The sequence below is a fragment of the Salvelinus sp. IW2-2015 genome, linkage group LG2 (assembly GCF_002910315.2).
Source record: "Salvelinus sp. IW2-2015 linkage group LG2, ASM291031v2, whole genome shotgun sequence".
In the NCBI taxonomy this organism is placed as follows: Eukaryota; Metazoa; Chordata; class Actinopteri; order Salmoniformes; family Salmonidae; genus Salvelinus; species Salvelinus sp. IW2-2015.
In genome coordinates, this window is record NC_036839.1 from 34,084,263 (window position 1) to 34,101,993 (window position 17,731).

The 17,731-nt window shown below is 42.6% G+C and overlaps 1 protein-coding gene across 2 annotated transcripts in view; it reads right to left on the minus strand.

Moving 5' to 3' along the window:
• Positions 1-17,731, minus strand: part of LOC111978806 (mannosyl-oligosaccharide 1,2-alpha-mannosidase IB) — a 133,107-nt gene that overhangs the window by 101,669 nt on the left and 13,707 nt on the right. For both annotated transcript variants that reach the window (XM_024009060.2, XM_024009069.3), the window contains exon 4: positions 3,057-3,312. In XM_024009060.2, the coding sequence (XP_023864828.1) occupies positions 3,057-3,312 (256 nt within the window). The remainder of the gene's footprint in view (positions 1-3,056; positions 3,313-17,731) is intronic.

Below are 17,731 nucleotides of genomic sequence, written 5' to 3' on the forward strand. Positions count from 1 at the left end.
CAATGTTACCCATCCCTTATGTAGGCCTATTCACTGCAAAAGGCATGCTCCACGGGTGCATCAAAACCGTACTACACAATTGGTGCCATGAACTCAATATTAAGAGGTGACAAATACATTACATCCTCACAGAAAGCTGTGACTCTACTCTAACTAGAACAGTAGCTGCATTTTCAGCAACAGTCATATGCTTGTGCTTTTCAGAATGCATCTCTCCCTCCTCTATGCACACAGTGGTTAGAGGGAGTGAGAGCCAGCAGCAAAACAGGCAGATACTTTCATAGCAGGAAACAACATAATGCATATACTGTATTAGTGTTAACAAAATAATGGCTCTCAACAATCTATAGGAATGTTGGGTAACAGGTTATTTGGATAGTCTTACTGTAGATGGTCTACAGCAGCCTTTCTTAAAGTGTGTGTCGCAACCTGTTAATGGTGGGTCGCAACGTGTAATTATTTCATTACTGGAATTGATTTGGCCAAGTGCAACTGCGCTCTCGGTTCAGTGCGYTCTCCGCTTAGCAGCGGTCTCTGCTCAGTTTGGCAGCTGCGTGAGTGGGAGATGCCCGTGTGCTTCGCGGTTTACCTGATCTTTTTTGTGAGGTTCTCTTGAAGATCACTCCGCGACACACGCTGCAGCACTGTCGTTCAGCAACAGATGATATGCTGTCAGACACTGTCATTCCCACACGCATCACTCACCTCTGTCAAACGGACTCATGCTATCCACAAGTTCTGACTGAGCTCAATCATGAAACGCAAATACAGCGATGAGTTTCTCTTTCATACAAACTTTGAGAAATAACGAGCAGCGCCCACAATGTTTGATGCGGGGCTAGTGCTTAGTAACGAGTCTCAAAACGAACAAATGAATAAAGCGACACGTCCTGACCAAACATTCACAGCATGATGGTAAACCCAGGGAGTTCTTTCAGAACAAGCCAGAATGCTTCAGGAAACAATTCTCAGCAGATTCCACATCTCCATCTGAGTGCCATCTTTATGGGCCCATACATCTCTGTACAGGCAGCATTTAGATCCCCCCCCCCCCCCCCAAAAAAAGGCCTACTTTAGCTATTGATTTATCTGGGCTTAATAGTCACACTACCCAGCTCCATGGGGAATAACACTAGAACCCGACCAATTTATCGGCTGACCGATATGTTCGGACGATATTAGCCGTTTACGGAAGTATCTGTATCACCATTTAATCCACTGAAAAGGACAGATAATATTTGTGCTGAAGAGGGCGCTCTTTACATGGCCCTAGCCTATCTTGCCTTGGCATGCTACAGCAAGACTGGAAGCGATCACCCAACGCAGTTACACTAGTCAGAGAGGAGAGTTAACTACTGTGAACTGTTTCTACGGTGCTGTTTCTACGAGTGCTGAGTATATAGAAGCTTGACAGCTCAATAAAATGTGAACTGTCCATGTACTGTTACATGAAGTGCCATGGTAGGGTGTTTTTCCATTAGAAAATCTAGTCTTTCTGGTGCTCCTACATTTTATGTGGTGCTCCTAACCTTTTAGTTCACAAATTCAAAGCTTGTCACATGCGCCAAATACAACAGGTGTAGACCTAACTTACAAACCCTTAACCAACAGTGCAGTTCATGAGTTAAGAAAATATTTACCCAATAAAATAAGTAAAAAATTATAAAAATTAACAGAATAAAATAACGAGGCTAAATACAGGGTCAATGTGCGGGGGTACAGGTTAATCGAGATAACTTGTACATGAAATAAATAATCCAGTGGACATTTGATTAATTGTTCAGCTTGGGGGTAAGAAGCTGTTGAGGAGCCTTTTGGTCCTAGACTTGGCGTTCCTGTACCGTTTGCCGTACGGTAGAAGAGAAAACAGACTATGACTTGGGTGACTGGAGTCTGGCAATCTTATGGGCTTTCCTCTGACACTGCCTATTATATAGGTCCTGGATGGCAGGAAGCTTGGCCCCAGTGATGTACTGGGCCAAACGCACTACCCTCTGTAGTGCCTTACGGTCAGATGCCGAGCAGTGGCCATACCTGGCGGTGATGCAACCAGTCAGGATGCTCTCGATGGTGCAGCTGTAGAACATTTTGAGGATCTGGGGACCCATGCCAAATCTTTTCAGTATCCTGAGGGGGGAAAGGAGTTGTTGTGCCCTCTTCACGACTGTCTTGGTGTGTTTGGACCATGTTAGTTCATTGGTGATGTGGACACCAAGGAACATGAAAACTCTCAACCCACTCCACTACAGCCCCGTCGATGTTAATGGGGGCCTGTTCGGCCCACCTTTTCCTGTAGTCCACAATCAGCTCCCTTGTCTTGCTCACAATGAGGGAGAGGTTGTTGTCATGGCACCACACGGCCAGGTCTCTGACGTCCTTCCTATAGGTTGTTGGTGATCACAGGGCACTGACCTGGCTAGTGGCTCGCTACACTACCAAGTAAACACAGAGCAGGGACGTACAGTATACAGTGATGTTATTGGTTGGACAGATGGTGTGCCTCATTTTCATTCTATTAAACAAGTTAAACAAGTCGTGACTGCAAAACATGCAAGTTAAAAAAAATACATTTTGCAACAGCGCGACACAAATAGCCATCCTCGTGATTAAAACATTATCGTTGATGACAGTCGGCCCGTGTTCTATAGAGATATGACTTGTGCTCACAGTCACAAAGCAATCAGGTGGCCACCGTATAGCTATTAGCGCTCCTCATTTGGGAGTTTATGGCAGCATACTTTGAATGATAATTATGTGGGAACAAAAGGCAGGTTGGAAGACAAAGGCAGGTTTAGAGTGAATGGGTTGGCCCTGTGCCGCAGTAAGTGTTCAGAAAGGGATTAAACAAGGTAATTATCTCGGAGAATGGATGGATGGGGGAAAGGAAAGCGGTCTCAGGTTGGCTCTGTCTGTCTCCACTTAGCACCTCAGAAATAGCAACTGCACGATCAGATCGAGACACAGGACATAGCTGAAAAATAGGGGCAGGTAAAAGACACACACAACGACGTCGCAGAGACTCTTAGTTACCACCCCAAGACCCTTCTCYCGCTCACCTCTCTGATCTTGTCTCGTTTCTCCTTGATGTCGGGCTCCCCAGGGTCTCCATCGTTGACCCCCACCACCTTGGGCATGGGGACCGGCGGTAACGGCTTGGGCCCCTCCTTCTTCAGGTCCTCCAGCACCTTGCTCTTCTCCGTCTGGATCTCAGCCCGCAGCTCGTCCCGGGACTTCCTCAGCTTCTCCTTTGCTTCCTGCAACGCCCGCTCGTGGTCCGCTCGGATCTTATCCCGCAGGCTCTCCTCCTCCTCCCTAAAGAGAGACAGGAAGTCAGCCACAGGTTACAACACAACCAGGAAGTAAATTACATCAAACCAAACAGATTGAAATATTACATATAGGCCTAACATTGTATAACAAAGTAAAGATCTGGTCCACATGTCTGGGCTTATTCCTTAAGGCCATATTCAGCCTACTGTGGAAAAATAAATACAAAGGAATCAAAAGCCTTGACAAAAAAAACGGTCCTCTTAATCCCTGTTCTCTTGCGGTTCTATAATATACTAGATATGTTAGATATTATAAAACACCTCTACCAGTTCTCAGCTGTAAGGGCCCTGGAGATGCGGGCTGTGAACTGGAGGGCTAAACCCTGACAGAGCAGGGGACTTGCGTGTGTAAGAGAGAGGGAGAAGAGAGAGGGAGAGAACAGGACAGATAAAAGCCAGCCGTGAGTCAAAGTGCATTAGAGCAACTGCCACACAGACAAAAACACACAGTACAGCCTGAGCTGTACGCACAGAAACAGACAGAAAGCCAACATCTCTAGCAGTACAGCGATAAAAGAAAGCATGAAATTGAGAGGAGAGAGCGAGATGAAACAGCCAAAAAAGGGGTCAAGTGGATATGGAGACGTGCTCTGACGAGATCCGCCATCACGGCTCACTTCACCTATGATGAGCCCCTAGGTCGGCAGAGAATAGAGAGCTGCACAACGGGGGGGGGGGGGTCAGAGATCAGATCACTTACTGTAGCACAGACAGGAGGCATTTCATTGCGGCCATTAAAACATTAAAAAGCCAATTTATGCTTGATCCGAAAAAGTGGTCTCAGGCTCCATATGGAGGATATGATGCAATTGTGGAGCCTCCAGAGGCATGCAGAAGCCAAATTGAGCTCCAAATTGAGCTCCTTACCGCATCACCATGCGCCTCCCAAATGTTATAACAATGCGGAGGGCTCCGTATAGCTCCGCATTGACATGATTGGTTGACGGTAGGTGGGGGCGGGAGGTCCTGTATAAACACACTCACTTCCTTGACATCTTCCTTCACAACAGCTCTGCGAAGCGCAAGAAGCATGAATGCCCTGACTTCTGCAGAGGCCATATCCCTGTAAATGTTGCACGGCCAATGCAGACATGGGATTGACCATGCAGCACCTTTAACTCACCAAGACAGACAGGCATTTTAAATGAATTACCCTTCATTCATTCAAAGTGGACTGGCTCCCAGCATAGACAGTGATCCTGTTTTATTTCATAACCATACGGTTCCCTGATGTGGGCCTAGCCACACCCCAGGGCCAAAATAACAGCGCCACACTACTTACATTAACCCGGGCATCAGAACATTTATGTCGATGTGCGTGTCGGTCTCCATACTAATTGATAGGAAATGGGTTTACACAGTGATGAGGTTTGTGTGTGTTTAGAACTGACTCAGTCCGGATAGACACACTGTACTGGCATTTCTAACCCACCAGAGGGCTGGAGTCATATGCATCGATAAGTATGCCCTCGCAAACATGCATTCAAATATGATATTTAGTGGGTTATAATGTTCAGACTGACTGACTGAAGCGCTTAGCGGTCATGAGTGTTTACATGTGTGTGGCACGGCAGCGTGTAATGAGAGGGTGTTTTCATCCCACACCTTGCTATAACGGCTCCTAGTGAGACGGAAAGGCCAGGATGACAACATGAAACACCAATAATACGGCATTACTATACAGCCCTGGGCCTAATGGGCGGAGTAAACATCCGACTCAATTATGGTGACGAAGACATGAGCCCAGGCCCCAGCAATCAAGCCTGCCTCGGCTAACGTTCCTGTTCCCTTCAGCAGACAAGAGAAATCGCCACAACCTTCCTGATTAGTGCCTGCAGTCATGTGCATCGTCATAGTCACTTCCTGCTTTCATTAGCCTCTTCCAATGGCATCTCATCTTCTATTGTTACAGGAACATTTGGTACTCTGTGTCAAAAGCCATCATCAGCAATGGTAAAGGCAGAACACTGCCATATCTAGGAAAATAATATTAACCATGGAAACAATGACTGGCAAAACGGAGGCAGCAGGGTGTAACCATGGTAATGCTAGAACACTTGCAGCCGGTCTATGAGAAAAGATTGTCAAGACTGCACCACGATGTAATTACTATTATGCTTCGGATGTACAGTGGGGCAAAAAAGTATTTAGTCAGCCACCAATTGTGCAAGTTCTCCCACTTAAAAAGATGAGACGCCATTAATACAGGTAACGAGTGGAGGACAGAGGAGCCTCTTAAAGAAGAAGTTACAGGTCTGTGAGAGCCAGAAATCTTGCTTGTTTGTAGGTGACCAAATACTTATTTTCCACCATAAATTTGCAAATAAATTCATTAAATATCCTACAATGTGATTTTCTGGATTTTTTCTTTCTCATTTTGTCTGTCATAGTTGAAGTGTACCTATGATGAAAATTACAGGCCTCTCTCATCTTTTTAAGTGGGAGAATTTGCACAATTGGTGGCTGACTAAATACTTTTTTGCCCCACTGTATATAGTTCACTGGGGTATTTGGAAAAAGCCATGGGATGGTTTTTCAATACAGTCAACAATTTTTTGGAATTATAATTATTATTTTTTAATATAAATTTGAATATTTGTAGCAATGTTGAAGTAAATACCTGCAGTGAACTTGAGAAATACGTTAGGATAGTTAATTTAATCTGTCACATTATTATGTAGTGTATGTTAGTCCCCAGGAGGGTTGCACATTTTGGGGAATATTCAGAGGAAAGTTTCCGTGAAAAAAAAAAAAAAAAAGGGAATTACCGGGAATATGTGCAATATTAATATCATTTAAATGTAGATTTTTTTTGCATTTGATATATTTACATATCATATGGAGACAGAAACATGAACCTTTTACCTAATCATAAATAAGACAATTGCAAATTATTAAATCCTTCCAATAGAAATAATTTTAAAAAGTTTCAAATGTAACTTTAATTAAATTAGTTGACTCTTCACATGGGATGATTTCACTGAACAAAAAAAAAAGGAAATATTTAATGCTCCATCGCATCTCCCAGAAACGTTTTCAACATACATAAAATGATAGTCTAGAAACAAAAGCTTTGGTTGTCTTCCTCTCAGGTTTCCATGTCTTCTCCCTGGACCTCCTCAATGTCCACCTCTTGAATATCAGCCTCATCTTCAGGCACAACCTTGTATAGGATGGCTCGTTGTCAGGCTCAAAAAGCCTCGAATTTGCCCAGATGGCCACCAATTTTTCAACCCTTGTATTGGTCAGCCTGTTGCGTGCTTTGGTGTGTGTGTTCCCAAACAAGGACCAGTTGCGCTCTGACGCAGCTGATGTTGGTGGGATTTGGAGGATGATGTAGGCAACAGGGGAAAGATTCTCAGATCCACAAAGTCCCTTCCACCAGGTGGCTGATGACATATGTTGGCACGACTGCCATATTGCATCTCCATCCCAAAGCCCTTGCTTGCACCAGACAGGATGCCCTTTCCAGCATACTTGGGGTCCAACATGTACGCTGCGGCATGTATGGGCTTCAGGCAGAAGTCTTCACCCTTTTTGATTTATTTCAGAACCGCTTGGAGCAACAGTGAAGTGGGCAGGGCAGTACGGATTTATTCTCTTACATCTGCAAGCAGAGTCTGAACATCAGACAGGACGACATTGTCTCCCTCAATCCGTGCAATGGCTACTGCTATAGGTTTCAGGAGTTTCAGGCTGGTTAACACTCTCTCCCAAAATACATMATCCAGGAGGATCCTCTTGATTGGGCTGTCCATATTGGCAGAGTGCGATATGGCCATTTCTTGGCTTGGTGAGGTAGATTGCTGCTWTAACTCGATGACCCTTCATACCTAACCATTTTCTTGGCACTCTTGTAGAGTGTATCCATTGTTCAGTGCCATGACGTCCTTGAGGAGCAGATTCAATGCATGAGCAGCACAGCAAATGGGTGTGATGTGAGGGTAGGACTCCTCCACTTTAGACCAAGCAGACTTCATGTTCACAGCATTGTCTGTCACCAGTACAAATACCTTCTGTGGTCCAAGGTCATTGATGACTGCCTTCAGCTCATCTGAAATGTAGAGACCGTGTGTCTGTTGTCCCTTGTGTCTGTGCTCTTGTAGAATACTGGATGGGGGTGGAGATAATGTAGTTAATTATTCCTTGCCCACGAACATTTTACCAGCCATCAGAGATGATTGCAATAGTCTGCTCTCTATGATTTGCTCTATATCCAGTAAATGAGTAGATAAAGCATGTCTGGTTGGAGGGGTGTATGCTGAGCGAAGAACATTCAGAAATCTCTTCCAATACACATTGCCTGTGAGCATCACAGGTGAACCAGTTACATACACAGCTCGAGCAAGACATTCATCAGCATTTCTGACTACGTTCCTCCATTGAGTCAAAAAAAACTTCTGATTCCAGGAGGACCGTGAGCTGTTGCTATCGATAAGGTGTCTGATTCATCATTTTCACCTCGAAAAGAAGTAGAAGGACTTTTTTCAGAGGTTGCTTGTTGTCAGTGCTGAGGGAACTTTATGCACTTGGCCAGATGATTCTGCATCTTTGTTGCATTCTTCACATATGATTTGGCACAGTATTTGCAAATGTACACAGCTTTTCCTTCTACATTAGCTGCAGTGAAATGTCTCCACACATCAGATAGTGCCCGTGGCATTTTCATGTAAAGATTAGGGTAAAAACGAGTAGAAAAACAATTGCATGTACAGATAAATAGTTAACCTTTTACGGCTAGGGGTTCCGCTAGCGGAACGTTGACAACAGCCAGTGAAATTGCAGAGAGTGAAATTCAAAAAAATATATAGAAATATTTAACTTTCATACAATCACAAGTGCAATACACCAAAATACAGCTTAACTTCTTGTTAATCTAGCCACCGTGTCAGATTTCAAAAACTCAGAAATAACAATATAATTCATGCCATACCTTTGAAGATTTTCTGTTGGCACTCCAATATGTCCCATAAACATCATAAATGGTCCTTTTGTTCGATAAATTCCATCGTTATATCTCCAAAACAATCATGTTTGTCATAAAATATATTCACCCCACCCAGCATTGTAATCAAAACTTTCCAGAAAGCGTGTAGTCCTTGGCTCAGACAGTGTAGTAGTCTGGGCTCAATAGCATCTCATTAGAGTGCAAGATCTTCAGACTCAGCTGTACATGTGATGGAATAATGCAGAGGGTTGCAATTCCATTGAATTGGGGACAGTTTAACCAAAATATGCCACAAGACCTAGAATTGCCTTGTGTAGCCCACAAAAAAAGGTTCCCTGTTTTTTGATGAATTTAGGGAAAATTCCCAGGCTTAACTTCCCATGGAAAATATCCGGAAATTTACGACCATTTGCAACCCTAGTCATGTGGTGTTGGTTTACAAGCACACAACGACAAGAGACCGGAGCCTTGAGAAACTGACTGTCGTGCAGCATGCGCCAGGTGATCTAATTCCAGTATGGGATTCACAACTAAATGTTAGTCAGCTAGATATCTTAGAAATATTAAGTTAAATCTAAAATGGGCTAAATGCTGTGCAGTTGTGCATTTGGTTTGCTAATTTAGTAGCTAGTTTGCAAAATGTTTAGCCTCTTCTAAAATCAAGCATTCGCTTGGTAACAGCAGTGAATCCCCTCCTGAATCAAAAGCCTTGCTGGCTAATATTCATTTTGTGCGTGCAGCAAACTGAGTAGCATGAGTTACTTGTATCATTTAGGTCAGAAACTGTACAAAATGTTCACAATGCGCTTGTTAGAATTTAGTGTTGTCTATAAGGATTCCTTAGTACATTTTGTTAGCATTTTGGTAAATGAAGTTTTTTGGGCTTTGAAAATTAGCAAGTACTTTAAATAAATACCTGCAGTCAACTTCTGCAATAGGTAACAGATAAAGCAGAATGTTCATTTTGCCTGTTTGATAATTTTTCTTCATTTAGCTTTTTCCTTATGAAGCTTGCCCAAAAGAGCGGTTTGAGCCAGCCACGTGTTTGTTTACAAAGAAGCATAATGAGCAAAATGGGAGCTTCGTGACGCAAGTCACTCCTGCAGCGCAACTTAAGTGAGGTGATACACTTGCATGAAATTCACAAGTAATGTTTGCCAGCTACACACACACAATACCAGTCAAAAGTTGACACCTACTCACAAGGGTGTTCTCTTTATTTGTACCATTGTCTACCTTGTAGAGTAATAGCGAAGACATCACAACTATGAAATCATGTAGTAAGCAAAAGTRTTAAAATAGATTTTATATTTGAGACGCTTCAAAGTAACCACCCTTTGCCTTGATGACAGCTTTGCACACTCTTTGCATTCTCTCAACCAGCTTCATGGGGGTAGTCACCTGAAATGCAATTCAATTAACAGGTGTGCCTTGTTAAAACGTTAATTTGTGGAATTTCTTTCCTTCTTAATGTGTTTGAGCCAATCAGTTGTGTTGTGACAAGGTAGGGGTGGTATACAGATGATGGTCTTTTACCAAATAGGGTAAAAGTCCATATTATGGCAAGAACAGCTCAAATAAGCAAACAGATGACAGTCCAKCYTTACTTTAAAACATGAAGGTCAGTCAATGAACATTTCAAGAACTTTGAACGTTTCTTCAAGTGGTCGCAAAAACAATCAAGCGCTATGATGAAACTGGCTCTGAGAACCGCCATTGGAAAGGAAGTCGCAGAGTTACCTCTGCTGCAGAGGATAAGTTAATTAGAGTTAACTGCACCTCAGATTGCTGCCCAAATAAATGGTTCAGAGTTCAGGTAACAGACACATCAACTGTTCAGAGGCTGGTTGAAATCAGGCCTTCATGGTCGAATTTCTGCAAAGAAACCACTACTAAAAAGGACACCAATAATAAGAAGAGACTTGCTTGGGCCAAGAAACACGAGCAATGGACATTAGACCGGTGGAAATCTGTCCTTTGGTCTGATGAGTCCAAATTTGAGATTTTTGGTTCCAACCGCCGTGTCTTGTGAGACGCCGAGTAGGTGAACGGATGATCTCCGCATGTGTGGTTCCCCCCCTGAAGCATGGAGGTGGTGGTGTGATAGTGCTTTGCTGGTGACACTGTCAGTGATTTATTTAGAATTCAAGGCACACTTAACCAGCATGACTACCACAGCATTCGGCAGCGATACACCATCTCATCTGGTTAGCGCTTAGAGGGACAATCATTTGTTTTTCAACAGGACAATGACTCAAAMCACTCCTCCAGGCTGTGAAAGAGCTATTTGACCAAGAAGGAGAGTGATGGAGTGCTGCGTCAGATGACCTGGCCTCCACAATCCACAATTGAAATGGTTTGGGATGAGCTGGACTGCAGAGAGAAGGAAAAGCAGCCAACAGCATATGTGGGAACTCCTTCAAGACTGTTGGAAAAGCATTCCAGGTGAAGATGGTAGAGAGAATGCCAAGAGTGCGCAAAGAATCTTTGAAGAATCTTAAATATATTTTGATTTGTTTAACACTTTTTTGGTTACTACATGATTCCATATGTGTTATTTCATAGTTTTGATGTCTTCACTATTATTCTACAATGTAGAAAATAGTAAAAAGAAACTGAACGAGTAGGTGTGTCCAAACTTGACTGGTACATATGTGGAAAAAGTACCCAATTGTCATACTTAAGTAAAAGACAGCTTAATAGAAAATGACTCAAGTAAAAGTCACCCAGTAAAATACTTTTTGACTTCTACTCAAGTAGTATTTGTTTTTAAATATTTAAGTAACAAAAGCAAAAATAATTTCAAATTCCTTATATTAAGCAATATATGAATATATATAATACGGCACCATTTTTTATTTTTACGGATAGACGGGTACACTCAGACATCATTTACAAACGAAGCATGTGCTTAGTGAGTCTGCCAGATCAGAGGCAGTAGGGATGACCAGGGATGTTCTCTTGATAAGTGAGTGAATTGGGCCATTTTTCTGTCCTGCAAAGCATTCAAAATGTAAAGAGTACTTTTGGGTGTCAGGGAAAATGTATGGAGTAAAAAGTACATTATTTTCTTTAGGAATGTAGTGAAGTAAAAGTTGTCAAATATAAATAGTAAAGTACAGATACTTTAAAGTACTAAAGTAGTTGAGGTATTTTTACTTAAGTACTTTACACCACTGTAACAAACTATTAAGTTAACTAAGCTCCGCCAAATAAATTCTCCCCAGCTTCATTTTGCTAACTTGCTAATGTCATTAAAGTGGCTAACGCTAGCTAGCAAGATCAAGCTTCTTGGTAACAGCAGCAGAGACATTATCACTGCTGCCTAATATTTGTTTTGTGCATGCTGCAAACTGTGTTTTGAGATACTTGCACAACTTTATGAGCTGGGTTGTCTGTCCTAGTCCTAGTAGTAAATTAGCATTTACCTAGCCTCCGTTATGAGAAGTCCTTGGTACTTGTTAGCATTTTGGTAAGGGATGTTTTTGGGGATTTTATTACATTTGAAAAAAMAAACAGYGCCCCGTGTTTACACTACCGGTAATACCGTATATATCCYGGGATGGCACAGGCACAGTATTAAGGTATGGAAATCTGGATACCTCCCAACCCTAGTAATTACCTATTTGTCCAATAATGCTGGGGGAAAAGAGGGCAGTCTTTGTCACAGTGCAATTTGTGGATACCAGGATGTGGCTTTTTCACACAGCTTTAGAGAATCCATTAACGATTGCCGAAGAGAACCACTATTGTTGATCTCAGATGTTGTCATCTCCTAACCTATTGCTGCTTTCTCCTTTCTCTCTCACACACACAAACATTTTACTGTACTTGTAAGGACCAATTGATTCCCATTCAAAAGCCTATTGTCCTTAACCTTAATTCTAACTCTAAAAGCTACGCCTAAAATATCAGTTTACCTTGTGATGACCGGCAAAAAGTACTCACCTGTTAGCATTTTCCTTGCTTTATTATTCGTGAGGACTTCTAGTACTCAGAAGTATAATAAAACAGGGAGACAGGTTTATAGTCAAATAAAATTGGCACCGGCTCCAGGAGAATATTAATTTGTTTACCTATTCATTGATGGAAATATCAGTCGATAGAAATACATGACTGGTCAGGTTTATTGGTCTATACTATAGATTCAGATTGGTAAATAAGCTGCATAACGAATATACTGTGCACGGGCCAATAAATTTCCAATAAATTGTGCAAGTGAACTTATAGACTCTATAGGTTCACTTGCATAATTTATTGGAAATTTATTGGCCCGTGTACAGTATATTCGTTATGCAGCTTATTTACCACACGTGTACAGCATACAGGTAGAGCCCTGAAGTGGAGAATCTGTCAGATAGCGCAAGARCGGCTGCAGCATCTGGTGGTGCTTTTAAGACAACTGGGAACACTGAAAAATTYGAGGTCAAATCATGACGTCAGTGATCTTCAGGTCTGAAAGTCGGAGCTCAAGATAAAGGCCTGAGTTCGTGTTGGAATTCCGAGTTAGATGACCGTTCAAGACGATTTCTCCCAGTCGGAGGTCGTTCCCCCCCCCAGTTAACTTGAACATGTCATCAAACGGCAACGGAAGGAAGGGTGCGTCAGCATGTCACACCACTGTGCAATGAACTGGAGGCAGTTTGGATTTAGAAAACATATACTTAATTGTTTGAAACCTTTATGTTTAATACGAGGTATGTCTTAACTTGCTTCAAAGTAGACTATCAGATCTSTTTCTAAATGTAATCTCCGTCACATGGAACCGGTAACATGTGTAGTGCATCTAACCCTTTTACATTTACATTTAAGTCATTTAGCAGACAATGGCGTTTTCTTGCTAATTGCATTATGGAACGAACATTTGCCGTAGCCTACAGTCTTGTGCACATTGCTGCGCTCATTAAGAAATAATAGTTTCTGCATTTTAAGCTAAACGCCTGTTGCATCAGACTTTTATATTTTTTAATGTAGCCTAGTCCTACTGGTTGTATGAATTTGAGATCTATCATCCCACAAAGGTCCCAGAGTGTTTTGGAATAGGCTATTTCTTTCTCGACAAGATGACCAACAGAATAGGTAGCCTAAACTTTTCTACTATAGTAAATTGACATAGACTAGTGATTTATACATTCGTTACTTTACTTCTTGGCTGAGGAAAAGTAAAATGTGGACAGTTATTCTAACATGTTCAAAGTGCACATCTGAATTCGGTAAGAAGGACCACAAATCGTTGCATGTTGTTTCTGTCATCCTGAGCACTGTGGGTTGACACACGAATCAGGTTTCGCAACTCAATGCATATGGGTCCGTTAAATTTCTCAAAAGACCGGTAAATAAAAATGTTGCAAATGAAAACCCTGACACACACACTCATCTAAAATATAGGAGGAGACGCGGTGGCGACATCTGAGGTACAAGGATCAAACCCTTTTTCAGAGGGATGCTTCATTCCCCGGTGCTCCCTGGCACTCTGCCTATCCCGAGGCTTTTGGTCCAGGCACACGGGGCAGAATGACTCACTGTGGAGAGCAGCAGACTGCCTTAGCTTCCCCACAGAGACAGCCTCCACCACGGTACTATTCAGAATGGCCATGATGCTTAGATCAGAGCTCATTCTCAGGGATAAGAAATAAAACCTCTTCCCCTGGCTGTATCTTGGGAGGCTGAGGTTTCACATTAAGCAGAGGAGCTGGAGATGAGAACATGGGTAGGGCTCTACGCCGACTTAAAAAAAAAAAAGAAAAAAAAAAGGAGCACATGTGCACCGAAGTTGAAGAATATAGGCACACAAAGGAAGTTAGGAGCACAATTCAAAATATTTAAGGTACTCAAGTTGATGGAAGTCTCTAGCTACCATTCCCTGCCATTGTAAGTGATGCTGTGTGTCCCAAAAAGCAATTTAGCAATAGACAAAGAAAACAGTATCCAATATAACAATGTGTCCTACTCCATACCCCAATCCCCATATCCTGCCCCCCCATCCCCATAATAACTAGGGTTGCCAACTTTCTCACTAACAAATAAGGGACAAAAGGTGGCGTGCCAGTGCACAGTGCCACGGCGGTGTGGGTATGGTGCTGTGTGAATGAATGAATATACAGTGTATATCATATTCTTAGTCAATTGGAAAGGCAAAACATTTTTATATTCCATTTAGTCTACAGCTTTACTAAAATTGTATCATTATGTAAACATGTGAATAAACCTCAAAATAAATGATCAAAGAAATCACAACATTTTTAAAACATATTTCAAATGCAAAAGAGGAAAAAGGTCTACTTTTTCCATGGATATTTTTTGCTGCTCTTGACTGATTCAAGCAGTCCTTTGTCATTTTGCATAGCCAGAGAGAAGTCCTTACATGACAAGTCACAGTTCACAAATATTTGAAGTTCATTTTTGATCAGCTCTGTCACAGAGCATCTGTGCTGCATCTGTTTCTTGAGTCTGACCATTTAAAATGGTCATCAGAGAGAAAATCCTCTCTAGAAAGGCATTTGAGCCTGGCACACTGAGGACAAATGAGACAATCCTGAACATGTTGATCAAGTTGGCTTTCCCTAGGTTTTGGAAAACTGCCACCCACGTCTCACTGGTGGATTTTGTGGTATCCTGTCTGGCTTTCTGTATTTCCTCCCGGCTAGTACAAAACTCATCATAGAGTTGGTCCATAATGACTGTGTCATTTTGAGGGCAACCACCACCTGCTCCAGGTCAGTGAAGGAGAGCTCCTCATAGAGGCAGATCAGTTCCACCATTACATTTTCTGGTGAGAAATCAAACCACTTGTCAATGTATGTAATGAGTGTCATAGAACTTCAAAGTCCTGTTGCTGCTTGGAGTAAGAGCTGGCCAGCTATGCAGGAGACGAGCGACAGTTGGATGAAGAGCGCACCATTGTGTGCAAAGATGTCGCAGAATTTCACTCCATTCAATGGGAAGCAGATACTGAGAAGTGGCTGTAGATCTTGAAAACAATTGTCTCAATATCCACTGACAGCTAATCTCAGGCGTGCTTGCAGGCATTATGAGCTACGTGAGCTGGGCAATTAGCTTTCAGAATGCGATTGTTGGCATTGCTCAATAACTGGTAAAAGGAGAGGTGTTTTCTAAAGTTGACATTGCTATTATCTGCTGCATAGGCTGTGATGTGTGTAATATCCAGTTCATGCTTTTCCAGACAGTTCATCAAAGCTTGATGTATGCCATTTGCAGTTTCATCATAAAAGTCAAGTAACTTGCGCTGCACTCCATCAGACACAGAGAAATATCTCACGCACACTGGACACGTTTCTATTTCCCTTGTTTGAGGCGTCACTGGCAACTGAGAAATACACGGGCTCACCTTCGGTCGGGGACAGATCACCCAAAATATCCCGCACAGTATTTGGTCCCAAAACATTCATTGGAATCATCTCAGCTCGTTCTTCCCAAGTGCATCTTCTTCACAACATTTGAGTCATGAAACAAGGCACCTTTGAGCTTAAGACAGTCAGTGCTGTTGTAGCTGAGTCCATGTTTAACCGTATGGTACACATAAGGCTTAATTTGCCGCGATTGTCATTTTCCGAAGGAAAGACGTCACGATGAATGCACCGATATTGCGTGCACCTTTAACTAGCGTGGCCTTCTTTGTGCATTTCTGTAGATGCATGCTGAGTTAGGTTATTCTCCCCTCCAAGGCCAATTGAGAATTCCCGACATCAGGGACATCCCGGCTAATACGGGACATTTGGCAACCCTAATAATAGCTGCCATGGCGCCGCAACTCTGCCTAAACAAAAGAACTCTGCACATATTTTAGATGATTAAGTGTTTAAATTAGCTTTTTTGTTTTTAATAAGTCATGAAGTGTTGGTTTCGATATGTTTGGTTGTTTTTATTCATAGAGCTGAAAAACTGATGGCAAGTCTCCTTGTTTGGTTTGGCTAGCTACATAGCTAGCTGATGGCTAATGTTAGCATTTAAAAAGATGCACCGGCTCCTTGATCAATGACACCTGACTGCATTGTGGAAATGGCAAAGAGCTTGTAGTGAGGATGACTAATGCTACGGACTGATGTATGCTACACATTAGTTGTGGAGGACTACTAAGTCCAGGCTACAGAGAGGTTGAGCTGAGGACGACATCAGGGCCAGCAAGCGAACTCTATCACCTGGCATCACAGGCAGGCTAGAGAGGCTGAKGACATCAGGGCCAGCAAACCAACTGCATCACTATCATCAAATCATCTAGCTCCACTGGGTTGTCAAAAGCACCAGTTTGTTGTGAAGAAACTGTCCAAAGCTGGCTTCATCACCATCAATTTCATTGTTTCGTTAATCTACCTAAATGCCATGTCTAGTTTGATTTTTCTCTTTATCAGTAGGCCTATACTGCAATTCAGCTTTTAACTGTGAATGTGTAGCCTGCAAGATTAAATGAACACATGAAACAATAAATCCTTCATATAACTGTCTCTCCTGCTTTCTGCCATCCTCCCACAGCTCTCTGTTCGGTCGTGTTCCATCCTTCCATCTGTGTGGGCCCTGATGACATCAGCCCGGATGGACAGTGGGTTTAGAGTTACTCATCTCTAGTCCTGGCCCAGGCATATGCTCTTTAAAATGAGGATTAGGGAGGAATGAGTAAGCCTTCGCTTTTTTACCTCCATTTTTCTCCTGACTATTTACAAGGTAGCGGAAAGAGAATTAACACCAGGGATTTAAGGAACAGCAGAGTGCTGGATTAGCTACCTAGTATTGACACTAGAACCAGAAAGCAACGGAGGGAGAGCGGGAAGTAGAGAGTGAAAGACGGTAGAGGATTTGCAAACGCAGAGATGCTGTTTTGGGGGTTGAAATGAATAATGTAATGCAATGAAACGCTTCCCCTGCACACAGGTGTCTCACCCACGGAAATTACTTCATCCATTGATCTCCTGCTCCGCTTAAAACCTCCCGCTCCACAGAATTAATTACGACTGGTGGCTTGGAGGGTTTGATGGCTGATTCACAGCGTCTCTCCCTCCATCTCCCCCTTTCTCCTCTCATTACGCCAGGGTCTTCACAGTGCAGCCATCGTCGCTGGTTACTGATAGTGTTTACTTTGAGAATCAGTCATTTGCTTGGGAAAATCACACCTGTGCTCTGCTCATTTGGAATTGTTTCCCCTCTTTAAGAGGAATAAATGAATGCCAAGCAGGTGGAAGAAGTGTGTGCTAAATACCAAGAGGCGCACTGCAGAATGGATAATGTCCACTGTTCAAGGTTATCAAGTCCAGTGTCTCAGTGTCTCAAACAAGGTAGAGAACATAATGGGTTTATAAATCAGGAGCACAGAATTGAACAAAAACCCTCACCCGAAGTTGATAGCTAAAATAGTCAGTGAAAGCAGTCCCTCTCTGGTGAAACCCATTGACGTAGGCCTAAGAGGCAAGTCTGTGCATTTGTTTGCTCTGTATCAAAACTG